Source organism: Eptesicus fuscus, chromosome 23, assembly GCF_027574615.1.
Source record: "Eptesicus fuscus isolate TK198812 chromosome 23, DD_ASM_mEF_20220401, whole genome shotgun sequence".
Classification (NCBI taxonomy): domain Eukaryota; kingdom Metazoa; phylum Chordata; class Mammalia; order Chiroptera; family Vespertilionidae; genus Eptesicus; species Eptesicus fuscus.
In genome coordinates, this window is record NC_072495.1 from 12,730,424 (window position 1) to 12,756,541 (window position 26,118).

The 26,118-nt window shown below is 52.1% G+C and overlaps 1 protein-coding gene across 3 annotated transcripts; it reads left to right on the forward strand.

The window, feature by feature from the left end:
* On the forward strand, window positions 1-26,115 carry SMPD4 (sphingomyelin phosphodiesterase 4). 3 transcript variants are annotated; one of them, XM_008142623.3, is made up of 20 exons: window positions 1-57; window positions 1,725-1,806; window positions 7,144-7,230; window positions 8,379-8,521; window positions 8,669-8,744; window positions 9,531-9,639; window positions 9,754-9,806; window positions 10,320-10,471; window positions 12,564-12,696; window positions 15,646-15,717; window positions 18,611-18,697; window positions 21,215-21,360; window positions 22,032-22,122; window positions 22,347-22,447; window positions 22,964-23,127; window positions 23,559-23,764; window positions 24,126-24,359; window positions 24,587-24,718; window positions 24,905-25,033; window positions 25,159-26,115. In XM_008142623.3, the coding sequence occupies exons 1-20, from the start codon at window positions 11-13 to the stop codon at window positions 25,486-25,488; spliced, it is 2,574 nt and encodes an 857-aa protein (XP_008140845.3). In that variant the 5' UTR covers window positions 1-10; the 3' UTR covers window positions 25,489-26,115. The 3 variants fall into 3 exon arrangements, with proteins under 3 accessions (XP_008140845.3, XP_028002843.2, XP_054568413.1); XM_054712438.1 differs by lacking the exon at window positions 1-57 and adding an exon at window positions 115-240; XM_028147042.2 differs by lacking the exon at window positions 18,611-18,697.
* The last annotated feature ends 3 nt before the right edge of the window (window positions 26,116-26,118 follow it).

Genomic DNA, 26,118 nt, shown 5'->3' on the forward strand with positions numbered 1-26,118 from the left:
GGATAGCCGAATGGTAGCCACAGTCCCTGAGGATGAGAGACGCTGTAGATTCCACAGGTGAGTAGCGGGAGTCGCGCGCCTGACGGTCCCGGCAGCCTCTCTGATCTTCCGCTGTCTTCGTTCCTCCGCGAGCCCCGGCCGGACTTCCGCGTCTCTGCCCCGGCCGGGCCGGCGGGGGAGCCTAGGGCCTGGGCTCCGCCCTCATGCCGCCTTCCCGCGCGGCTCACACATCCAGTCCCGGTGGGTGCTCGGTTAACGTTCGTTGAACGAGTTGGAGGAAGGAAAGCTTCGAGTTAAACTTGAGCTTTGGACTCAACAAACCGTGTAGGAAGAAGAGCCGGGTGTGGGTCCCGGCCCGAGCCGTCCTCCCATTGTCCGAGCCAGTTTCCCCATCTGTGGTATGGCGATAGTGCCCAATGCCTACCTCACAGGACAGCTGTGAGCAACAAAAGGGAGCCTGCTCGGCTTCTCAGAGCAGCTAGAGGGAGTCCTTGGCCGTAGCGTGATTTGCTTGGCATAATCAGCGATGGCTGAGGACGGCCGCTCTCAGAAGAAACCCCAAAACTAGGTCCGAAGCAGCTCCTGAGGAAAGTGGTTGTTGAAGTGGTAGGATGAAGCAGGCGCTTGGTGCACAGCACAGAAGGGGTGATGTGTGTGTGTGTGTGTGTGTGTGTGTGTGTGTGTGTGTGTGTGGAGACCAAGGCAGGGTCAGAGAACTGTGTAAGGGTCACTGCCTGCCTTGGGAAGACTCCTAATTTGGCACCTGTGGCCTCATTCCTTCAGCCTCTGCCTGGTACAAACTTCCTCTGAGCAAGGAGGTGCTTTCACCTCGTCCTAAAGCTCTGCCCTTTGCAAACAATTCAGGATTTTATGCTGCTTTGATAATTTTGGAATAGTTCTCTTGACCACTTGATTCAGGACTGAGGTTTTTTCGTTTTCTTTAAAACTGAAACTGATAGCTAGTTTAAGAGGGGGGGGGGCACTTGGAGGTGTTTTTATTGCCAAAAGACAGATATGTGCATCTCCTGTCAACTTCTCAGCTGCCTACACAGTCTCCTTGCACCCAAACTCTCCATCCACATGAAGTTGTCAGTTGCCACCTCAGTGCCCTTACACAGGCCAGTAGGCAAAGCTGTGCAAGGAAAAGCCAGCAGTAACCCATCATTGGAACTAGGCATGCTTCCTCTCTGCTCAGTCCAAGGCTGAAATCAAGGTGCTGGCCAGCTTTGCTCTTATCTAGATGCTCTGGAGGAGAAGCTGCTTTCAAACTGACTCAGGTTGCTGTCAGAATCTAGTTCTTTGGAGTTATAGAACTAAGGTCCCTGTTTCCTTGCTGGCTGTCAGCCAAGATGCTCTGTATTTTATGGTCCACTGACTTGAGACTTTAAGTTGTATCTGCAAAATACTTTCACAGCAGTATCTAGATGATTGTGATTGAATAACCAGGGACCGGCACTTGGAGGGCTATCTTTAGAATTCTGCCCACCACTGAGAAGTAAATGAGAAATATATGGAGAGCCCCTAGAACCAGGCCTGGCACATAGCAAGTGTTACCACGTATTAGCAAGGATTTGCCACCACAAAGTGTCTCTGAAGCTGGCCAGTGTGGACCGCATGAGAATGGCATGTGTGTGATGAGTTATACAAATGTTCTCCTGGGCATTGTGAAACCATGCAGTATTCTGCTTGGCAGATGTTGAGATTTCATATTTGCTTTTCCACAGTGGTTTCCTAAGACGACCATTTTCAACTCCACCAGAGGCTACTATGGCATTCCCTCACCTGCAACAGCCCAGCTTCCTACTGGTAAATATCAGCTGCCCGTGTTGAGTGTCAGCTCAAAGCTGAGGGACCTGGGAGTTCCTTTCACCAACTCGAACTCTCCAGTGGTTGTTTTAGGGTGCATGTGATGGGAATAACACTGGACTCGGGGTTGAAATCCTTAGGCTTGACTCTGCCTCTGCAGGACCTTGGGTTCACTCAACCACTGAGCCCTGGTTTTCTCATCTACAAGGCGAGTTTATTCAAAGGCCATTTTCCTTGCTTCCCAGGTATGGGGAGGAGCAACTGAAAAAGATATACCTTCAAATTTCATGTCTTGTAAATCCTTACACAAGTGTGTAATAATCATAACTGTCATTACTGAAAGATGGAGGGCCACTGTTCTGCTGGGGGCAACCAGGACTGTACTTTAATATTAAACATGAGCCCTGGCCAGGGTACTAAGTGGTTAGAGCAGTGGCCCACGCACCAAACGGTTACAGTTCGATTCCCAGTCAAGGGTGCATACCTGGGTTGCAGGTTCAATCCCAGGCCCTGGTTGGGGTGAGTGCAGTAGGCAACCAATTGATGTGTCTCTCTCATGTCGATGTTTCTCTCCTCCCCCCACCCCCATCCATCCCTCCCTTCCACTCTCTAAAAATCACTGGAAAAAGCATCCTCGGGTGAGGATTAACATATATATATATATAAAATATGATGCTGAGAAGTTAAGTATAAGACAGATATCAGTGGTGAAAGTTTCAAATTTTAGTTCCCATAAGATACTTGAGATAAACATTTATTTGGAAGGACATTCTTCCTTGGTGCACCCTCTAGAGCCAACAGATCCAGATCCAACCTGTGGCCTACACAGCCCAAGTCTTCACCTCTGACTGAGGCCCCATAGACTCCACCCTTGTTTGAAGGTGGACAAGGCCTTAGATATCCTTGGGCAAAGCCCTCTTCATTGAAACTCTGACATTTCCTCTTGATCTCCATCCATTTGTGCGGACACTTCTTTTTCTTTGTGTAGTCAAGATATACACACCCATGAACTCAGGTAGATTTCCTTAGTTCTTGTCCTGAATGCTTTCTGGCCTGTCCATGGTCTTCATGATTAGTGTCAGCACTTGGCTGAAGCCATATGTGGATTTTAACCTGCCTGTTTTTTTTTTCTTTTCTTTTTTACATTTCCCCCCCAATCTTTATTGTTGAGAGTGTTATGGATATTGCGCCTTTTTCCCCTCATTGCCTCCCTCCACCCAGTTCCCACCCCACCTCATGCCTTCACCACCTTACTGTCTGTGTCCATAGGTAAGATCTTTGGCTAATCTTTTCCCGCCCCCCTCCTCCTCCCTTCCCTCTGAGATTCGTCTATTTCATGCTTCCATGCCTCTGATTCTGTTTTATTCACCAGTTTATTTTGTTCATTAGGTTTCTTGTTCATTTATTTTGATTTTTAGATTCGATTGTTGATAGATATGTATTTGTTGCCATTTTATTGTTCATATTTTTTACCTCCTCCTCTTCCTCCTCTTCTCTCCTCCTCCTCCTCCTCCTCCTCCTTCTCCTCTTTCTCCTCCTTCTCCTCCTTCTCCTCCTCCTCCTCCTGCCTTCTTCTTCCTCCTCCTTCTTCATAGGTAAGTAACTACTTTTCTCTTGCTGCTTTTAAGATTTTCTCTTTGTCTTTAACCCTTGGCATTTTAATTATGATGTGTCTTGGTGTGGGCCTCTTTGAGTTCCTCTTGTTTGGGACTATCTGCACTTCCTGGACTTGTAAGTCTATTTTTTCACCAGGTAGGGGAAGTTTTCTGTCATTATTTCTTCAAATAGGTTTTCAATTTCTTGCTCTCTCTCATCTTTTGGCCCCCCTGTAATGTTAATGTTGGTACACTTAAAGTTGTCCTTACATTTTCTTCATATTTTTTTATTTTTTTTCTTTTTGCTCTTCTGATTGGGTGTTTTTTGCTTCCTCATTTTCCAAATCATTGACTTGATTCTTGGAATCCTCTACTCTACTGTTGAATCCCTGTAAATGGTTCTTTACTTCAGTTAGTGTATGCTTAATTTCTGACTGGTAATTTTTCATGACATTGAAATTCTCACTAAGATCCTTGAAAGTCTCACTAGTCCCTTGAAGCTCTCATGAAGATCCTTGAGTAACCTTATAACCATGGTTTTGAACTCGGTTTCTAGTAGTTTGCTTGCTTCCATTTCTTTCATTTGTGATGTGTTTCTTTGTCTCAGAATTTTTGCTGCTTCCTTGTGTTTGTTTCTATGTATTAGGTAGAGCTACTGTGTCTCCTGGAATTGGTAGAGTGGCCTTGTGTAGTAGGTGCCCTGTAGGGCCCAGTGGCTCAACCTCCCTAATCACTTGAGCTGGACACTCTAGGTGTGTCCCTGTGAGCTGTGTGCACTGTCTTATAGTTGAGCCTTGATTGCTGTTGGCCTCTCTAGGAGGAGTTGACCTCCAAGCCAATTGGCTGTGAGGACCAGCTGCAAAGACAGTGGGAGAGCTGCTATGCAGGAGGCAAGGCCCAGCTGTGAAGCAAGGCAGGCTCATGCTAGAGCTGGGTTTAGAGTCTTTTATTGGTAGGTTTGGGGCACGCTGTCACCACTTGCAGCTTGTTTGAGAGATTTTAGCAAAGTCTGAAGCTTGAGCCAGGACAGGCCATTCATATGGAAAAGCTGCTGCAAACAGTTTGGGTGGGGCTGCAAATTGGATGGGGTGTGGTTAGGGAATCCCCAGGGCGGAGCAAACAGTGTGGGCTGCCAGATATGGCTGCCAGTCAGCCCTGTAATAGGGGAGGTCCCAGCACAGGAACAATGACCCTTGCACAAGCACCCCTGTCTTGGAGAAAGCCGCCCCTGGGTTCCTGCCCCGTTGCCAGACAGTTCAGTTCCTCCTCATATGTGTCTGAGTCCTCCAGAGCTGCCCAGTGCTGGAACTCAGAGGTATTGAATCTAAGTGTGTTTGTGTGCCAGCCCTTTAAAAGGAACAGCTGGGTCTCCAGCAGCCTCTGTGTCTCTTAGCCACAATCCCCACTGGTTTTTACAGCCTATAGTTATGGGGACTTCTCTTCCTAGTTCTGGAACCCTGAGCTGGGGGTCTGGTGTGGGGCTGGGATCCCTTGCTCCTCTTGGGCAGCTTCCACAAAGACAATCTCCCTCCAATTAAAAAAGCGACACAGGTGGGTGTCAGACCATCCTGGTCCACGCCTCTGCCCCTCCTACCAGTCTCAGTGTGCTTTCTTTCTTCTTTAATTGTAGGACTTCCATTCAACCAGCTTTCAGGCGGTTCTGAATGATAGTGGTTCTGTATTTTTAGTTGTAATTTCGATGTGGTTGTGGGAGGCCGCGAGTACAGGCATTTACTTATGCCGCCATCTTGCAAGGTCCCTGCCTGTTTCCTTTTTTTTTTTTACCTTTCTGTTTGTCTTCATTACTTTTTTTCCCCCTAATTTAAATTCTTTATTGTTTAAAGTATTACATATGTCTCTTTTTTCCCCCCATTGACCTCTCCCTGGCTGCTCTCCACTCCCCCCCCTCCCCAGCACATATCCCCACCCCCCTAATGTCTGTGTCCTTTGGTTATGCTTATATGCATGCATACAAGTCCTTTGGTTGACCTCTTACCCACCCCCATCCCCTACTCTCGCCTGCCTTCCCTATGAGGTTCCATGGTCTGTTTGATCTTTCTATGTCTCTGGATCTATTTCAGTTCATCAGTTTATGTTGTTCATTATATTATACAAATGAGTGAGATCATGTGATATTTATCTTTCTCTGACTGGCTTATTTTGCTTAGCATAATGCTCTTCTGGTCCATCCATCCTATTGCAAATGGTAAGATATATATATATATATATATATATATATATATATATATATATATAGCAGCATAATATTCCATTGTGTAGTTGTACCAGTTTTTTTTTGTTCCCCACCCGCACCTCTGATCGCAGGCTCGGCCCCCTCCCAAGCCTAAAGCCTCCGCCCCAGGCTTTAGGCTTGGGAAGGGGTTCCCCCCAGCATTTCCTAAGCCTAAAGCCTCCGCCCTAGGAGGCTTTCGGCCTGGTGCTGGAGCGGACCCCAGCGATCCGTTTGTACCAGTTTTTTAATCCACTCATCTGCTGATGGGCACTTAGGCTGTTTCCAAATCTTAGCTATTGTAAATTGTGCTGCTATGAGCAGGGATGCATTTATTCTTTCTGATTGATGTTTCTGATTTCTTGGGATCCCTGCCTGTTTCTTAAGGTTATGAAGGTTCAGTAGGTTCATTATCACTGAATAAACGACATTTTAGTTAAGGGCTTAAATAGCAACAAATAACACCCTCTGGCCGTTCTGGACCTCTGGGCAGCATGGGAAGGCGGAAAGGCTTCTCCGGGCCAGAGTGAAAAGGCAGCTCCGGCCGGAGTGAAGGCGGTGCTGGCAGCCAGGGGAAGGAAGGCCCAGTCTTGCATGAATCTTCGTGCATCGGGCCTCTAGTATTTCATAAGGCTCCTCAGAAAGTCAAGATCAAGCACTAGTGCTTATGTGGTATCCAACTCAATCCATCCTTGGTTAGCTTTCCTTCCTTCTGTTTCACTTCTCCATCACCCCTGTTCCCTGGGATCACTTCCAAAAGAAACTGCATGCAAATCTTGGGCTACGCTTTGAGGAGAACCAAAGCTACGACAAGCAGTAAAGTAACACGCAGATAGAAAGATGGTTCTATTGTCACATAATTTACTTTGCAATGCCTGTGTAACAAGCCCTTCTCTCCCTCCCCTTTTTAACCTTTTGCACTCAGATGTCGAGTGCAAATTACTCTTTGAATGTATCAATAATTTGAAATATAAAAATATCCAAATAAATAAGTTTGTATGAAAAGAAAAAAAAAATAACACCCTCATTTTATTGGGCATTCTTACTGATGGTCACAGTGGTGTAAATCATGGGTGGGCAGTCTTATAGGGATTTTACAGTTCATTGCATACACACTTGGTGAACACTCTGTGGTCTATGGGGGAGCCCTACTCGATAGGGGTCTTTCCTGAATGTGGAGCTGACCCCCTGCTTGAGGGTCAGGCAGAAGTCAATTTTATTTTGGTAATATGCAATTCTTTGAGGTAACTGGGGATGCCTAACAGAGGCTGCTGGGAAGCAAGCCTGATAGTTACTTGTCTAGAAGGCATGGTACCTCAGCCTCGCTTCTAGTAGCATCCTTTAGGTCACTGACATGTGCCTGACCTAATGTTTGAGGTGCTGGGGAATCAGGTCGGTGGTGTGTATCTCACTCCTGCCTGTCACTTGGATTTCTGTTTTGACTTGAGCCAGAATATCATCAAAAGCTGCAAAATGAATACGTTCATGATATTTTTTTTCGGTTTCTTATAGGCTAGCCTGAAAGCTGACACGATAAATAAGCCCTTTGCACAGCGGTGCCAAGACTTGGTTAAAGTCATAGAGGATTTTCCAGCAAAGGTACAGCTCTGCTAGCATCTCTTTGGGGCATGTCTCATTCTGTCCTTGAAGAATGTTCTAGGGGGGTGGGATGGGAATGGGGGGATGAGGACAAATATGTGACACCTTAATCAATAAAGAAATTTAAAAAGAAAAAAAAAAATGTTCTTACATCCCTGGTCTCCACCTCTGAGCCCTGCCCTACGCAGAGGCCTGACCTGGCATTGTGACTGTCACATTTATGGACACATTTAAGCATGTGAACATGTAAGCCAGGATTTTCTACAATGCATGCTTTTGTCCCACATGGGATGCTTGGCAATGTCCAAGGACATTTTAAAAAATATATATTTTATTGATTTTTTTTTTTACAGAGAGGAAGGGAGAGGGATAGAGAGTTAGAAACATCGATCAGCTGCCTCCTGCACACCTCCCACTGGGGATGTGCCCGCAACCAAGGTACATGCCCTTGACCGGAATCGAACCTGGGACCCTTCAGTCCGCAGGCCGACGCTCCATCCACTGAGCCAAACCGGTTAGAGCCAAGGACATTGTTAATTATCACACAGGAGTGGTGCTGCTGGTATCAAGTGGTAGAGACCAGCCATGCTGGCAAACCATCCCATAATGCACAGGGCCGCCCCCACAACAAAGAAGTATTCGGCATAAAATGTCAACAGTACCAAAGTCGAGAAACTGGTGTAAATACTGAAAATATGTACTCCCATCACACCCAGATTTGTCAATTAGTAGTAAGTGAGGTAAGTTTAAGAAGCCGGCCTGGACAAGGAGTTACTACCAAATGACAGCAAGTCTCAGTTTCCAGGGCTCACTCTGAGAAGAACATTGCCACCCTTAGTAAAGCTCTCTTTAAATATAGTGACTAATTTAACTGGCCCAGATGTAAAACAGTACGGCTAGACATGCCCCATAGCCACGATGAAAGGACCCAAGGCTGCTGCTCTCCTGTTGGCACTGTTGTGCCAGGGTTCCTGTGGGTGCCGGGCTGGTCCTGTGGGCTTTTGAACCAGGGAGTAACATGCTCAGAGCTCAGGTTCAGCTAGGGAAGTGGGCAGCGTGAGGTGCAGGGCTGCAGCTGGCACACAGCCCAGCAGTGAGCACTGGTCCTCAGCAAGCCTGCCCAAAGCCTCACCCTCTCACTGTTTCAGGAGCTGCATGCCATCTTCCCATGGCTGGTGGAGAGCATTTTCGGCAGCTTGGATGGTGTTCTCATCGGCTGGAACCTCCGCTCCTTACAGGGACGTGTGAGCCCTGTAGAATACAGCATTGCGATGGAATTTCTAGACCCTGGGTAGGTAGGTTTGTCACCTGAGGAGCTGGATGTTTCCTCTGGTGATCCCATTTTTAAATCATTGTCTTTTTCAAAGTTAGAAACACATCAAAGCAAGATGGTTTGCAGTTCATTTGCCTGCTTTTCTTGTTTTAATTTCATGTTCAGTGGCCCAATGATGAAGTTGGTATATAAACTTCAAGCTGAAGACTATAAGTTTGACTTTCCTGTCTCCTACCTGCCTGTAAGTAAGCCCTGGCAGTGAAAGCTGTGCTTGGGCAGAGACCCCAGATAGTGACTACAGTGGTGGTAGGTGGGCAGGGGCTCAGAGGGGCTGTCACGGTGGGCAGGAGAATGCCATGGTGTCTGTTCAGGGTCAAGGAGGCATCACAAATTGGAATTTTTAAGATCACAAATTCCGCCATTGGGGAAGGTTCCATGCTGCCCGGTTTGCTACTGGCTAGATGATAGGGCCATGTGACTGGTTACAACAGGTGACTTGCTCAGTAGGTATGAAAAGCAGAGGAGATGGGATTCATCAAGCTTATAAATGTGCACAGCTGCTGCCTTTGCTGTTTGTGGGTCTTTATGATGATACTAGTGGCCCAGTGCATGGATTTGTGCACTGGTGGTGTTCCTCGGCCTGGGCCTGGCCTGTGGGGATAGGGCCGAAACCAGCAGTCCAACATCCCCCAAGGGGTCCCACAGTGTGAGAGGGCACTCTGCAAAGTTGCTATTGCTCGGCAGCTCCTGCGTTGAGTGTCTGCCCCCTAGTGGTCAGTGCGCGTCATAGCTACTGGCCGGTCCGCCCATCGCTTAGGCTTTTATAGATAGATAGATAGATAGATAGATAGATAGATAGATAGATATAGATGAGAGATTCTAAGTGAAAGTTTGCTCAAGTGTTACGCAGAGGATAGTGCTGTTCCCACGAACAGGGTCCATGTGCTGGCCACCTCCTCAGCAGCCTTCACAAAGGGCTGCACCACATGTGGGCACTGAGCCAGAGCCTGCCTCCCTCTCTCCACAGGGCCCCGTGAAGGCATCCATCCAGGAGCACATGGTCCCTGATAGTCCTCTGTACCACAATAAGGTCCAGTTCCCCCCCACCGGGGGCCTTGGCCTGAACCTGGCCCTCAGTATCCTTTGCTGACCCCATGGGTAGGGAGGCTGGGGTGGCCAGCACAGTGTGGGGTTGGTGGGGGTGCAGTAGCCCAACATCCCTGCCGTTTGTCCCCTGATCCTGCCTTCAGATCCGTTCGAGTATTACATGTTCTTTTTCGCTTTGAGCCTCATCACTCAAAAGGTACAGAAGGGATTCCTCTGAACAGAGTTTGCTTTACTGGAAACCCCTGAGAGGGTGGGGGGCGTGGCCCTGGGCTCTTGTTTTCACACAGCAAGAAAGCTTGGGATTTGCCTGGGAGCCAGCTGCCAGCCTTTCTTTGTCTTCCATTCCTCCTTTTCCCTTCCTGCCTCATTTCTCTGGGTCTTCCTTTCCTTCCTCCTCCAGTGTTTGTCCTTCAGGCCATTCTCACTTAGGGCAATAGACTGGTGGGCAGACTTGACAGGTGATGTGGCAGTCAGGGGGCTTCCCATGGAGGTGCTTACCAGACAGTGGGGCAGAGTGGAGGGGTCACAGGCGGGTAGGCCTGAGGGTTGTCAGCTGTCTGCGATGGGGCTTTTCTCCTGGCACCACCCTCAGTGTGCGTGGGCTGGCCTCAGGGAAGCAGCCCACATCCCAAGACTTTCGTGTGATTGCTGGGTCAGCAGCCTGGGGCGGTGCCCAGAGCCACCCACTAACTCGAGTTTTGTTCTTTAGCCACTCCCCGGGGCCCTCCATGTTCGTCCTTCAGACTGCGCGTATTTCATCCTGGTGGACAGGTACCTGTCGTGGTTCCTGCCCATAGAAGGCAGCGTGCTCCCCCCACTCTCCTCCAGTCCCGGGGGGCCCAGCCCCTCACCAGCTCCCAGGTAAGGCTCTCCAGCTACCCTGGCCTTTGGCCAGTACCTGAGGTGTCCCGTGCCTGCCACTAGCTATTCTACAAAAGAGTAGCCTGATCAGTGAGCACTGCTCATGCAACAATGGTGCCCACTCTGTCCAGGGCTCCCCAGTTTTTCTTATGCCTGAGATGCCCCTGTCCCAGCTGCCATATCACAGACTAGAGTGCAGGGGTAAGGAGAGTGTCTGTTTTGGCTTTCAGTGACCATCCCTGAAGTGGTCAGGTCCTGTGGCTGCATGGCCCTGCTATGAAAACGGGCTGTGTTCTGCCCATAGCATCCCTCCCCACATGCAACATCCATTCCCTACAGTGAGGTGCTAGTGTTCTCTGTATGGTTCCAATTTTAGTATATTTTTTTTTAAATATATATATTTTATTGATTTTTTTACAGAGAGGAAGAGAGAGGGATAGAGAGTTAGAAACATCGATGAGAGAGAAACATCGATCATCTGCCTCCTGCACACCCCCTACTGGGGATGTGCCCGCAACCAAGGCACATGCCCTTGACCGGAATCGAACCTGGGACCTTTCAGTCTGCAGGCCGACGCTCTATCCACTGAGCCAAACCGGTTTCGGCCTGTATGGTTCCAATTTTAGTATATGTGCTGCTGAACCAGCAGTGTTGTTGACCAAAACATTGTTATGTGATCCATGAAGTAGTAGGAATCTGTGTGACTCGAGAACCAGGTGTTGGCCTGAGCCAGAGTTCCTGGGATGGAGAGCCTTTTATGTCAGTGAGCAGGCTGTTACTGTGCAGAAGGAGTGTGTGCGGCCAATCGCAGCCTGGAGGTGAACAGGGCCTTTAGCTGGCTCTCCCCAGGAGATCCTCTTGCCCTAACAGCCACTGCCCGTGCTCCTCTGACCCTCCTCCACCTCACTGGCCCAACTCCTTCCCTGGGAGGCTGCAGGCAGGCTCTTTCCGGCACATGCTAGTCCACCCCACATCTGGCACATGCCACACCCCACGCTCACAAATATGGACAGATGCCCAAGGATAGGGGATTGAAAGAGGAGAGGGGTGTCTTGGGGGTGGACCAGAATCACGCCTTCTCACAGGCAGACTGCAGCTGCCAAATGGTTTTCTGGGCCTGATTTTGTCTGCTTGTTTTTACATATTTAAGACTGACAAAAAAGTTGCTATGCATAACACAGAGAACTACCATAGACCCTTCAGCCAGGTTTCTAAATTGTTTTTATCCTCTATGTGTTTTTTTCTGGGTCCTTTAAGTAAGTTATAGATATGATGCCCATTATCTCTTAATATTTCAGAGTGTATCTCCTAATAGTGAGTGCACACTCCTTCATAACCACAGCACTTCTCTCCTAGTCAGGGAGCAGGGATTGCTACAAGGCCACTGTCTAATCCTCAGACCCCACTTGGGTTCACCAGCTACCCCATCAATGGCAGTTACCTGGCTAGGATTCAGCTCAGGGTCAATTACTACATACAGTTGTCTCTCTAGTCCCCTTCAGTCTGCAACTGGATCTCAGTCTTTCCTGACCTTGACACCTTTGTAGCATGCAGTCTAGGTGTGTGCAGAATGCCCTTGACCTGGGTTCTCAGGTATTTTCTTGTGATTGGGCCCAGGTTGGACATGGTTTGGTAGGAGCTCTGCAGCGGTGACCCATGGTGTCCATGTGCCCCATAATAGGCAACATTATCTTGATCCCTGGGCTAAGAGGGGAGACTGGGGTTGGCCATGTTTTCCTGCTGTAAAGTTAAATAAGTGTTTTGTGCCTAAATTAATTAAGGGGAATTTAATGGGAAGATATTCTGAAACTATACACTTACCAGTTAATGTTAGCATCTCTTGGTGGTCCTTGGCCAGATCACTTATTAATGGAATGGTGCCAAGTGATGAATTTTTACATTTCATCACTTCTTTGTTTACTAGGGAACAGTCTCTTCCCGTTTGTTTGTATAAATCCACCTGGACTGGGGAGTCATTGTATGATTCAACAGGTTGTAATTGTTATTGTGGTCATTGATTTTGATGTCCAGGTTGCCCCTGGTTATGCCAGCGGGAGCCCCTAATGAAGGCCTGTTTCTGTGTCTTCCTCAGGACTCCAGCCATGCCTTTTGCTTCCTATGGCCTCCACCACACCAGTCTTCTAAAGCGCCATATCTCTCATCAGACATCTGTGAACGCAGACCCTGCCTCCCATGAGATCTGGAGGTCGGAAACTCTACTCCAGGTGAGAACTGAGGCAACTCCGCTCTGCTTCCATTTCAAAATAAACTGCTCACCACTTTCCACCCCATGGGCCAGACGCCTAAAGACTGCCCCTGAGCTGGATGGTGCTTCTAAATGGTCAGTATTTCCCTTCTGTGACATTTAGAAAATAGGCGGGAAGAAATTTACCCGCCTGTCTAACCTATATCTCATTCCCAGTGTTTTCCATCCCAGGATTTCCTGTGCAGGGTTTTGTTTTTCTCATGGTGATGTAATCACTGCCCAGTCTCGTAGTTTCCGATAGATCTGTGTAAATGCTATCACCACCCCACCTCTCTGACGCACTCCCATGTGGTTGGGAAGGTTTCCTGTGACCACTGTCATGTGGATATTAAGCCCTGCACCAGCTACATTTTTATGATGCTTAATAGAGAGGGCCTTTGAAGCCTTCACCTTGGTCAGCAGACAGCCCCGGCCCTTCTGTACTAGGGATCCACAAGGGAGGTGGCAGTGCCCCATGTCAGCCTCTCCTCCAGGCTTGGTCTGGCTCCCTCCCTCAGTGCAGCGCTGTCTCACCTTGGAGAGTGAGGTTAGGCTGGTTCTGACACAGGATTCTGGGGCTGAGATGGCAACCACAAACATTGCTTGTCGGCAACCTGGAGTGGGTAAGATGGGGTTCTGTCCCTCCCACCTGGTACATAACTCTTGGCGTGGGGGTTGCTGTGTTTTTAGAGGCTTCCAGGTTATTGTCAGCAGCACTGAGAGGTGGGGCATCTGGAATCATCTTCCCTGTTCACTGAGGGGCCCAGTGCTTCAGTTGGCTCCCAGCTAAGTGGGCTCTGGCTTCTGCCAGCCGTGAGGGGGCAGGTGACCAAGGCATGGGCTTACAGGACAGAACGGGAGGGTTGTTTCCCAGTGCATTTTTTTAATATATTTTTTTTGAATTATGGTAAAATACACATAATATAAAGTTTACTATCTTAACCACTTTAAAGTATATTTACATTGTTATAATTGATCTCAAGACTTTTTTATCTTGAAAAACTGAAACTCTGTGCCCACTAATCAATAATTCCTCATTCTCCCCCAGCCCCTGGCAACCACCATGCTACTTTATTTCTATAAATTTGACCTACTCTAGGTGCCTATATAAATGGAATCATGATTTTTTTTAAATGACTGACTGACTTCAGTTAGTATAGTGAATCTTCAAAGTTCATCCATGTTGTAGCATGTGTTAGAATTTCCTCCCTTTTTAAGGATATTTAGTAATATCCCATTGTATGTAAATAATCACATTTTGTTTATCCATTCATCTGTCAGGGACACTTGATTTACTTCCACCTATTGGCTATTATGAATAATGCTGCTATTAACCTGGATGTGCAAGTAGCTCTCCTAGACCCTGCTTTCAATTCATTTGCGTATATACCCAGAAGTGGAATTGCTGGGCTATATAGTAATTGTTAAAATTTTTTAAAAAACAGCCGTACTGTCCCTAACTGGTTTGGCTCGGTTGATAGAGCTTCGGCCTCCAGACTGAAGGGTCCCAGGTTCGATTCCGGTCAAGGGCATGTACCTTGGTTGTGGGCACATCCCCAGTTAGGGGGTGTGCAGGAGGCGGCTGATTGATGTTTCTCTCTCATCAGTGTTTCTAACTCTATCCCTCTCCCTTCCTCTCTGTAAAAAAATAAAAATAAATATATATTTTTAAAAAATAACAGCAATACTGTTTTCCACAGTGGCTGCACCATTTTGCATTTCCACCAGCAGTGCACAGAGGCTCCAATTATTTCACATCCTCTCCAACACTCATTATTTTCTGTTGTTGTTTTTATGATACCCATCCTAATGGATATGAGGTGGTATCTCGTTGTGATTTTGATTTGTTGCTCTAATGATAGTGGTATGGAACATCTTTTCTTTTTTTTTTTCCTTTTTTTTTCTTTTTTTAATATATTTTATTGATTTTTAACAGAGAGGAAGGGAGAAGGGATAGAGAGCTAGAAACATCGATGAGAGAGAAACATCGACCAGCTGCCTCCTGCACACCCCCCACCGGGGATGTGCCCGCAACCAATGTACATGCCCTTGACCGGAATCGAACCTGGGACCCCTCAGTCCGCAGACCGACGCTCTATCCACTGAGCCAAACCGGTTTCGGCTGGACCATCTTTTCATGTCCTATTGGATATTTGTCTATCTTTGGAGAAATGTCTATTTAAGTCCTTTACCCATTTTTTAATTGTGCTGTTTGTTTTTATGTTGTTGAGTTTTAGGCATTCTCTTTATATTTTAAGTGTTAATCCTTTATCAGATACATGAATTGCAAATATTTTCCTCCATTCTTTGAGTTGCTTTTTTACTCTGTCTATGATAACTTTTATTTATTTATTACTTTTAAAAATATTTTTTATTGATTTCAGAGAGGAAGAGAGAGGGAAACAGAGATAGAAACATCAATGATCAGAAAGAATCATTGATCAGCTGCCTTCTGCATGCCCTCCACTGGGGATTGAGCCCGCAACCTGAGCATGTGCCCTGACCAAGTATCGAGCCATAACCTCCTGGTTCATAGGTCAACCCTCAACCACTGAGTGACATTGGCCAGACTGTCTATAATATCTTTTGACACAAAAGTTTTTCATTTTCATGAAGTCCAATTTATCTAGTTTTCCTTTGTTGCCTGTGCTTTTGAAGTCATGTCTAAGAAATCATTGCCAAATTCCATATCATGAAGGTTTCTCCCCATGCTTTCTTCTAAGAATTTTATCATTTTAGCTCTTGCATTTAGGTCTTGGATCCATTTTGAGTTATTTTTTGTTTATGGTGTTAGGTAAGGGTCCAACTTCATTCATTTGCATGTGGATATCCTGTTTCCCAGCAGCATTTGTTGAAAACACTCCTTTCCTCCATTGAATAGTCTTGACGCTGTTGCTAATTCATTTAACCAGCTAATGCTCTTTTGCAGGTTTTTGTTGAAATGTGGCTTCATCATTATTCCTTGGAGATGTATCAGAAAATGCAGTCCCCTCATGCCAAGGTATGTTGCCATAGTTTCTTTCCATCCCCTGCTCTTCTTCTGGTGTGCCTGGTCAGCCAGCTGCTTTTTGTCCTTGATGTCAGTTAGTTTTCAAGGGCTGGATGGTGGGAAACCACCCCTCACTCAGATGCTGACCAGCAGGTGGGTTTGGTTCTGTGGTGGGCTTGCACCCTGAGGACTGGAGGCCTGTTGTCTGGGGTCCTGAGCTACTTCCAGAGCCCCCTCGGTGGCAGCAGGAACAGATGAGGTGGTGGGGCTCATGCTCTGCGGGCAGGGGAGCCGCTGATGCTTCTGGGAGACATGTCTGGTCTGTCACGTCTGTCGTCACTGTGCCTCCTGCTTTCCTGCTGAGGGGGTGCCCGACAGACCCCGGCCACCCCGGCTCTCCACCTTCTCCTGCACACCAGCAGGCTTTGTGTTGGTGGAGTCTGACGCCCTCCTGCATGTGGCCTGGCCTGTTTCCTCCTCCTCCTCACCTCTCCCCCTCCTCTCACTGGGCTACTGACTGAGAGGTGGCTGAGACCCTGGCACCCTCGGGGGTTGCTGTCCCCAGGGCCCATAGCCCATTGGACTTGTCAGAGTAGAACAGTTCTGTTCAGTTAGTAAGATGGGCATTAAGGCTCCTACTCTGTGAGACTGCAGTGCCTGCCGGGTTGCTTCTGTCACTGCCAGACAAAATTCTCATAAGCTTCCTGAGAATGAAGGACCTATGGTTTTTATAAAAATGGAAAATGGCTGTCTGTAGCTTTTGCTCTGTGATTCTGGGGAGAAGTGGGGGTTCTGCTCCTGCTGCAGAGTCTCAGCAACCAGTTCTATGGTCCCAGTGCTCTGCCAAGTGGAGGGTTGGGGTGCAGCCCTCCCACCGCTGCTCTTTTAAAGTGCCCCAAATCTGCTTCCTTGGTGTCACATAGGAGGAGGAGGAGACAGGGGACTCCATTCTGGGCCTCTCACGTCACATTTCTTGCACTGTTCTCCCATCTCCCAGAGCTGACTCTCTGCATGTGCCTGGCTGGTGCACGGTGGTCAGGGGTCCTGAGAGGCTCACGTAGCCCCTGTGCACGTGGCTTGGTCTTGCAGAGGCAGAGGCCACTTCGCTGCATTGCCTTCCTTGTCTGCTTGCCCTGTCTTCCGAGCCAGCGGAAGCATGCCGCTTTCATTTTCAGCAGATGTGCGAGGCAGAAAGGACTTTCTAGTCTGAGTCCACGTGGGGAAGGGGCAGTGCCTGTCCTTGCCAGGGCAGGAGGGCCTTCCCCTTCTCCCCACATTTGCTTCCTCCTCTTGGCCAGACCACAAGGTGGGTGCGAGCTGCTCAGGATGGCGGGGGCAAGGGAGATTGTTCTCACCACGCATCAGAGAGGTTCTGCCCTTTCCTTCCGACTGAGGCAGAAAAGCAAAACCTGAAAAAACTAGGTGTGTAGGAAGCCGGGAAAGACAGCTGTGGAGGTCTGCTTCATCTGAGGCCCCTTAGCGTTTATCCAGGCCCATGGTGCACTGCACCGTACGGAAACCCTTGTGAGGCTTGGTTTTAGGGAGGCAGGGAGTGTAGCTCCTGGAAATCCCCCAGTGTGTCCATGGTTGGGCTGGGTGCAGAGTGCATGCTCGTTCCCTGGAGGCCTGGCCTCCACTCCACCCAGCTTGCTGAGCGGGGCTTCTGGAAGCGCAGTAATGATGGCCATAGCCCTGCCGGCTGGTATGGGCCTGCCCTGGGTCCCCACAGGCCAGGCCAGGAACCCAGCAGGAAAACTGTGTTCTCCGATTCCTCCTGAGGGCTACAGCTGAGCCCAAGGTCTGGCCTGGAGGAAGGCTGTGAATGGCCAGCACCTTCTTGCCGTGCTCCGTCTCACCCCTGCTCCGCGTGTCTGGCTGTGCCTGTCTCCTTGAAGTCTGGCACACTCGTTTACGCCTCTCCTGTGTGAAGCATGCTGCTCGGCCCAAGGCATGGCCCTCGCAGGGCAGGATGTGTGCCTGGACTGGCTCTGGGCTGTGCTTGGCTGACGGAGGGCTGCTTTTGCAGGCCTTGGTGCTGCAGGGAGGTAGGGTGGAAGGTCCTGGGGTAGGGCCAGGCAGCATTGGAGCTCAGCTGTCATCTCCAGCATCCCAGGCTCAGGGAGTGTGACCATGGCCAGATTCTTGCCATTGGGACTAACGAAAGGCTCTGTGTATCTGGAGGGTTGGGGTCCCGGTGAGGTAGAGAGAGGCTGGTCTTCCCAGAATTAGATCCAAGGAGTGTGTGTGTCTCCTTTAACCATTTCCAGATGTTGAGTGTGGAGGGCGTTTGGTGGGGCCTGGTGGGCTGAGCCTATGCGCACTGTGTGCTGCCTTTAGGAACCAGCCCCCATCAGGACAGGACACTGACTGGATCTTAGACACATAGGATTGTGCTGGTCAGTGTTTCCTCAGGACAACCCGGGAAGTCCCGTCAGTTACATGGCTTTGTTTTCTTGGCAGAGAGGCCTCCATCTGGAACTGGATCCTAAAAAGTCTCTCTCCTGCGGCTCTGGCCTTCAGGGCGTGGTTGTTGGCACCTGGGCTCCTAGTGGGCTGCGGTGTGCGTGTCCGGTGCCGTCAGGGTCAGGGGAGGGCGGGACTCTCAGGAGGGAAAGGGAGTCAGGCCGACCTCGGAGAGCTGGCGAGGCCTCCCGGTGGCCTGGAGGGTCTGTCCATCCCCCTGCCTGGCAGGTGCTGCTAGGAGGGGTGTGGTCTGGGTTGCTATGAGGGTGGTCTCACTGGCCTGACATTGCTGGGCCATGGTTATTAGGATTGTCACTGACATGCTTTTGTTTTTGTTTTTTCTCTTACTTCTTCTGGGCTCTCACTTTTTTCTTTCTCCCCACTCTCCCCTTCCCTTCCTCCCCTTCCTCCGCCTTCTCTGGCTTCTGTTTTGTTGTCTCAGCTGGAGGTTCTGCACTACCGACTCAGTGTCTCCAGCGCCCTTCACAGCCCTGCCCAACCCAGCCTCCAGGCCCTCCACGCCTACCAAGTACTGGCTGCTCTTGATCTGTTCCGTTTCACCCCTGCCCTGTGGTGTAAGCCACAGAGCTCATGTCAGTGCAGTGGTAACGCGAGGGCATGGCTGGGGGCCTGCTGGGGGTGATACAGAGACCGTTCCACACACAGCCAGGCCCTGGGGGTTGAGGGTGGCCTGGCCCTTCAGCCTGGCCCAGCCTCCAGGTGTGTAGACTAGCCAGGGTTTGGGATGCGCAGCCATGTGGCAGGAAGTGAGGCACATGATCCCTGCTGGCTATGGGGTCATCAGGTCTTCCTGTCAGGCCTCAAGCCAGTGGAGGTGTCACAAGCTGTTGTGTGTTATGTGTGGGGGCTCTGTGCTTGGCCCTGGTTTGAGGAAGCGAAATATTTCTGCTTTTGTGGATAGCCCAGCTCACCCTGCAGTTCCAGCCTGTACTTGAAGTGACTGAAGACCCGAGGCCCAGGGGCTTGTGGGGGGTGTTCTGCTGAGCTGAGCCTGTGTGTGAGGCAGAGGCAGGAGAACTCCGGCTTGGTTCTCCACCTGGAAATGCTGTCAGTTCTTAGACCAGGCCCGGCCTTCTGCAAGCACAGGCTCCTGTGACCCCAGGCGACTGGTCTGCTTTGGCAGAAATGAAGAGTGTGACAGTGAGGTCAGCAAAGAGGAGCTCAGCCCTGTAGGGTGTTTCGGACTGACAGCCTCGTAGTTCACTGGTTTATGAGATGAGGCCGGAAGTCTGGGCAGAAACGGCTGAGTGGTGTATCTGGAGCCGTGCTCAGAGCCTGTCTCTCTCACTGTCCGTGGGAGCACACGTTGAATTTGAACACAAGGTGAAAAGTTTTGATTTGCTGGGATAGGTTGTCAGTGCGCAGCACATATTGGGGTTTCTGCTCAGTGAGGAGGGAAGAGCATGTTCCAGAAGGTTCCGTATGGACCAGCTGGGCACAGAAGTTGGTGCCGCTCCAGCCCCTATCGGGAGGGTCCCTGGAGAAACATCTGGCTGTGTTCGCTCCGCAGCAGGAGGGCCAAGAGCCCTGGAATGGGCTTTGGAAAAGTGTCCTTAAAAGGAGGCCGCCTGCAGCTGCAACCAGATTCCTGTGGGGCTTTGGCTCAGGAGGGTGTGGAGTTGGAAGATCGGCTTGACAGACCTAGAGGGAGCATAGCCAGTGGGGTTACAGTGATTGCTGGGGGCCTGTGGCAGGGAGCCTGGCCCTCCAGAAATACCAGGAAGGATGGGTCGAGATGGGATTGGGGATCCTGGTTCCCCTGTCCATGGCCAGGAAAGAGTGAGAGGTCAGGAATGAGAAGGGAGGAGGGCTCTGAGCAGGAAGTTCTCGGGTCTGATATTGATGCCCTTCTAATCTTGTTACTAAAATAGCCCATGCTTTTTTGCTTCTGTCTTCAGAACGAGGCAGATTCATTGCATAAAGACTTTAAAACGCAGATAAGCAGAAGGCAGTTACCTTAGTACCATAGTATCATCCCTAGATGTGTGTGTGGGGGGGGGGGGGGGTCACCTGGGCCTGTGGAGGCATTTCCAGGATGGAGAGGGGCAGGGATGGCGCTGTGGGCAGGGCCCAATAGGCTGGCTTCCTCGGCCTGAGAGGTCTGTGTCGGGCTGTGCCAGGAGTCGTGGCTAGCCCCGGCCTCAGCACGGCTCTGGGTTGGCATGAGGCTGCCAAGAGCTCTTCTGAGTTTGCTGTGGCCTTAAGAGCTCGGGTGAGTGTGGGGAGAGGAGCGTGTCAGTCTGGACAGCCAGAATGTGGGGACGGGCAGTGGGTCCTGCCTTCCCATGTGGCCTCCGCCACGCGGGGCTTCACCCTGCAGCCCCTCCCTGAACCGCTGGCAAACAGGCTTTGCTCTGGGTCTGGTTCTCCACGATCCTACAGGGCTCTGAATCAAAAGTTCGGCTCACAAGATTGACAGTGTTCTTGTCTTTGGGGCTGTGCTGACCAATAGGTCCATTAGCAGCAGAGGGAGGACTGTCCAGAACGGGGAGCAGGTAGAAGGATGGGTTGTGGCAGGAAGAGGGGCTGGAGAGTGGTTCGCCTGGAAAGGGGAAGCTCTGGGCCACAGCAGCCTGTCTGCACACACCTGGGGGCAGGGGAATACCGAGTCCAGACCCCAGGTGGGATGCCAGCCTGCCCGTCCCCTGCTCCTCCTCATCCTCTGGCTGGCCAGGAGGTGAGGACCCCTGACAACCTAGATGGGCAGCAATGACAAGTCACCCACGGAGGGATTGAAAAGGGGTTTGAAGCATGTAGAGAAGCACTTGGCCAACTTGGTTTTGTGGCACCCGTCCCAGGGCACACTGTGCAGGCTTCGCCACTCTTAGCTTGTCTCAGACCCTGCAGTGCCAGGGTCATCAGCGGGTGGCAGGTATGGGTGGGGCCCCAGGTGGTCCCGCTTTCAGCCTGGCCCATGCATCCTGTGGGGAGAGCAGAGAGATGGGCCCTGGTGGGATGTGGTCAGACCTGGGGGTTTAAGCTCAGAAAAACCTGGATCCTGACACTACATCCCTCTCAACCTTAGGAGTCATTCACGCCCACCGAGGAGCACGTGCTGGTGGTGCGCCTGCTGATCAAACACCTGCACGCCTTTTCCAACAGCCTGAAGCCCGAGCAGGTCTCGCCCTCCGCCCACTCCCATGCCACCAGCCCCCTGGAGGAATTCAAACGGTGGGTCTGGGGCTCGGGCTGCTGTGCGTCAGCCTGCCTCCTTGTCCTCCGCACACGTGCTGCCCGCCGACTTTCCCCACGTGTGTGGGGCCTCTGCGGGGTGACTCACCTTGTCCCCTCCTAGCTCTGTCTCCTCATCCCCACCCTGGCCCCAAAGGTGGGTGGGGTCCAGCTGCTTCTCTGGCTGCTGCTATGGCCTATCCCTCCAGGTCTGCCCTCTTCAGTAGAAAGAGCCAGGCTGCAGAGCATCATGCCGATACGCCGAGAGCCGGGCTGGCCAGGGAAAGGCCCTGTCTCATGATCCTCTCCCTTCCTCCAAGTGACAGGCAAAAAGGCCAGTGGGCTAGGAGGGCCTTCTCAGCAGAGTGGCTCAGCTGTCACAGGAGATTGGGCTGTATGCTGCCCCCTCCCCCTCCTCAGGCTGGGAAAGGGCTGGGGTGGTGAGCCAAGCTGACAAGTGTTCAGGAGCCACACTGGATTGGCCACATGTGTGCTTGTGTCCTTGGAATGTTCCCTTACCTCTCTGAGCCATGGTTTCTTCCTCTGAAGAACGGGGCTAAACACAGGAAGTCTCAGCCCAGGAGGGAACCCAGTGCCCCTCCTGGCAGAGCTGGTCCTTAAAGCAGGAGCCGCTGGGCTCACTGCTGAGGTGACCCAATTCCTCTCTGTAGGGCTGCTGTCCCGAGGTTCGTCCAGCAGAAGCTCTACCTCTTCCTGCAGCACTGCTTCGGCCACTGGCCCCTGGACGCGTCCTTCAGAGCTGTGAGTGTCGGCCCGTTAGCCTCACTGAGCTGCACCTGGCCCACTTCTGAAGGGATACTGAGAGTGACCATCCTAGGGATGCACTGGGTCCCTCCTGTGTCCTCTCAGGAAGAAGACAGACCTAGGGGCACCCCTGCTCCCTGAGCTACCTCCTGGGCCAGATGGCCCCAGGATCAGGCCCAACGCCTGCCCCCACAGCCCACTATGCCCACGTGTCTCACCAGGTCCTGGAGATGTGGTTAAGCTACCTGCAGCCCTGGAGGTACGCGCCTGAGAAGCAGCCTCAGAGCAGTGACGGCCAGGCCCGCTGCGTGTCCGAGAGATGGTGAGCCTGCGCCTGCGCCTGCCCTCCCCCGGGGAGCGGCTTCGGGGCCCTCGGGGCTCCTCTCTGACGGGAGCACAGGCCGCCGCGCCCCTCCTGACGCTGCTGGGTCTCGTCTGGGCCTGGGTTTGGTTTCCTGTGGAAATAGCAGGTCACCCTCTTCCCCTGTCCCCTTGCCATTATCGTCTCACTCAGATCTAGGTTCACGCTCACCCCCAAACCTTCACCAGTTCGTTCATAGCAGCCACCGCACTTCCCAACACCTCCCAGCTGGCCCCCAAGCTTCCGTCGGCACCTCTGGTTGCCCCCTGTGCACCCCTCTGGTGCCCTGGCCAACTTTTGCCATGGCCCTGGTCATCTCGGAAAGGGCCTCGTTCTGGGGATAGTCCATTGTCCTCGGGGGGCCCAGGCCTTGCCAGTCTGTCCTGCCTCCTCCCCGGACACCCCCAGACCCTCTCAGCTGCCGTTCTTGACACCTCTGTGTGGGAGATGGCCCCTGAGTAGCTGCCCGGTCCCCAGGGCGCCCTTCGTGCAGGAGAACCTGCTGCTGTACACCAAGCTCTTCGTGGGCTTCCTGAGCCGCGCGCTGCGCACTGACCTGGTCAGCCCCAAGAACGCACTGATGGTGCTGCGAGTGGTCAAAGTCTTTGCCCAGCCCAGCCTGGCTGAGATGATCCAGAAAGGTAAGCCCTTAGCCGGAGGGACCCACAGACCCTGTATGTGCCTCACAGCCTCGGGGGGGGGGGGGGGGCCTGGCAAAAGGTGGTGTAGGGGATCCTGGTGCCCAGAGCAAGTGAAGGTCTGAGCCTGGCGGAACCCCGTCTTCCTAGTAGCTCAGCGCGCCTGGCAGAGGGGGGAGCAGGTCTCTGCGCTATCTCCCTGGTGGCTTGTGGCCGTCGGGTCCCTGTCCTGCTTTCGTCTTAGCCAGCTTTGTGGGCGTTAGCTTCTTATGCTACCTCTTGGCGAGTGAGGGCTTCCTGTGGAGACTGGCAGCGGCTCTGAGAGCATCAGGACCCGGGCTCCCTCGCTGCGTGTTCACTGCCGTTCGGGAACCTCAGGAGGCACTTAGGGAGCCTGCCAGCAGCAGCTGGGTGTTTTGTGTCCTGCTTTCCAGGCGAGCAGCTGTTCCTGGAGCCCGAACTCGTCATCACCCACCGCCAGCACCGGCTCTTCACGGCTCCCACACTCACCGGCAGCTTCCTGTCGTCTTGGCCGCCGGCCGTCACTGACACCTCCTTCAAGGTGAAGAGCCATGTCTACAGCCTGGAAGGCCAGGACTGCAAATACACCCCGATGTTTGGGCCAGAGGTCCGGACGCTGGTGAGTGAGTCTGGGCTCAGCCAGTCCCAGGGCCGTCCTGAACCTGAACCCCTGGGACAGTGAGCCAAGGGCACACACATCTGTGGCGGGGGGGGGGGGGGGGGGGAGACTAGGGGTTGAATAGACACCAGTACTCCCTCCTCCCCTTTTAGGTTCAGTGAAGGCTAGTTTTTTTCTAACAATAGAGGCAGTGTTTGTAGGGATTTTCCCACATTTAGAATATGCCCCTTAGTGTTTTAATTCTTTGTCACGTGGAAGCCACCCTCCTGGCCCTTGGCAGGCTTCCCCGGGACCACCTGTTGGGGACTGGGTGCCATGAGGTGGCCCCACCAGAGCTCACTGACCTCCCGTCTGCCCGCAGGTCTTGCGCCTGGCTCAGCTCATCACGCAGGCCAAGCAGACAGCCAAGTCCATCTCTGACCAGTGCGGGGAGAGCACAACCAGTCGCCCTTTTCTGTCGTGGCTGGGCTTCTGCCTTTCGGACACAAACAGCTCCTACCCAGCCAATGACCTGGACGACATGGGGCAGGACAGCATCCGCAAGACAGACGAGTACCTGGAGAAGGCCCTGGAGTACCTGTGCCAGATGTTCCGAGTATGAGCCGTGAGGCTGTCCCTCCCCAGATTTGGTCCCATGCCCTCACCCACTGCTTAGCCCGGACCAGCCACTGACCAGGACCTAGCCTGGGTTGTGCCACGCAGGGCTGGGCTCCTGCGGGAGATGCGTCTGGGTCCCGTGGTTGTCGCTGTTAGAGGCCGAGGGGTTGAGGACCAGTTTGCTCCCTTCACCTGGAAACTGAAGCCGTAGTTTCTCCCTGACAGCTCAGTGAGGCCCAGCTCACCCAGCTCACACTCGCCTTGGGAACAGCTCAGGATGAGAATGGAAAGAAGCAGCTCCCGGATTGCATCGTGGGCGAGGACGGACTCATCCTCACACCCCTGGGCCGGTACCAGGTAAGGCCCACGTCCCAGCGGGGCCTGGCTCTCCAGGGTTTTCCAGACAGCACAGCCGGTGGTCCCACCAGCCTGTCCCCGTCCCCCATAATCAGAGACAACTCACCGAGTTGTTTGCAAAGGTGTGTTTTCTGGACTGCCCCTGTGGCCCCCCTTTCCCTGGGGCTCACCTCCTGCTGCTTCTAGATCATCAACGGGCTACGGAAGTTTGACATCGAGTACCAGGGGGACTCGGAACTACAGCCCATCCGGAGCTACGAGATTGCTAGCCTGGTCCGCTTGCTCTTCCGGCTGTCCTCCACCATCAACCACAGGGTGAGTGGTGGGGGAAGCCACATCCTCAGCTCAGTGTCCCTTCCATCCAAGAGCTTCAGGGAGGGGCTGGTGGAAAGCGGGGCCCCTGCCTGTTGCCCACTCCCCTGTGCCTGTCTGTGCTCTAGTTTGCAGGCCAGATGAGAGCCCTGTGCTCCCGGGCTGACTTCCTCGGCAGGTTCTGTAGATACCACCTCATGGAGCCTGGGCTGACGGACAAACACCTGCTGAGCCCCGTGGGGCAGGGCCGTGTGGCCAGCCGTGCCCGGGGCCCCAGGCTCAGCCTTCGTTTCCTGGGCAGCTACCGGACGCTGCTGTCACTGCTGCTGGCCTTCTTTGTGGCCTCGCTGTTCCGCATCGGGCCCCTGCCCTGTGCCCTGCTCCTCGTGCTGGGCTACTTCCTCTATGCTGCGGCCATGACACTGCTGACGGAGCAGGGCAAGCTGCACCAACTCTGACCACAAGCCAGCCTCTCCCCACACTGCCCTCCCGTGTGCCTGGGAGGCCACCCCCGAACCTGAGCCTGGTCACCTTCACGCTTCCAGGGAGCATTTTCTTGTAGCCTCTGAACCGTTTGGAAGAGGACCTGAAAGAGAAGGGCGCACCGTCCCGACGTGGCCAGGGAAAGAGCAGCGTCCAGGGCCCATGAGCCGCGTGGGATCGGGACAGTCCAGGGCCGGCCACGGGCCTTCCTCGGCCGGAGGCTCCGCGAGAAGGTGGCTCTCCAGGCTTTTCTCTTCTTTAACTGTCTCGGGGCTTAGCCATGTGAAGCCAAGGAGTCAGTGCTTCCCGGGGAGGCCTGTGCCGCGGCCTCACTGTCCTGAGGTGGGCAGTGTGGCAGGAGTCTCCTCTCTGGGTGACACCAGGACAGCAGCTCAGCCTCTGGCTCCAGAGAAGAATCAAAGACCCGAAAAGAGGCGCCTGAGAAAATTAAAGGATGATTCTCGGAGCCTCATTTTAAAACTACATTTGCCACCACGCTTGACAAAACAAGAGTTATTCCTCGTGTTGTCCCAGCGACTGGACGTCTGGGCCATACAATTCTGCCCTGGCTTCCTTCAGCCCCAAGTCAGCAAGCACCTCGCTCA

What these genes read in the sequence shown, in the direction of transcription:
- SMPD4 (XM_008142623.3), top strand. Translation starts at nt 11, where the DNA reads ATGGTAGCCACAGTCCCTGAGGATGAGAGACGCTGTAGATTCCACAG. An exon ending in TGAGCCTCATCACTCAAAAG is followed by an intron (nt 9,807 to 10,319) that starts GTACAGAAGGGA and finishes TTTGTTCTTTAG; the next exon opens with CCACTCCCCGGGGCCCTCCA. An exon ending in GGTCGGAAACTCTACTCCAG is followed by an intron (nt 12,697 to 15,645) that starts GTGAGAACTGAG and finishes GCTCTTTTGCAG; the next exon opens with GTTTTTGTTGAAATGTGGCT.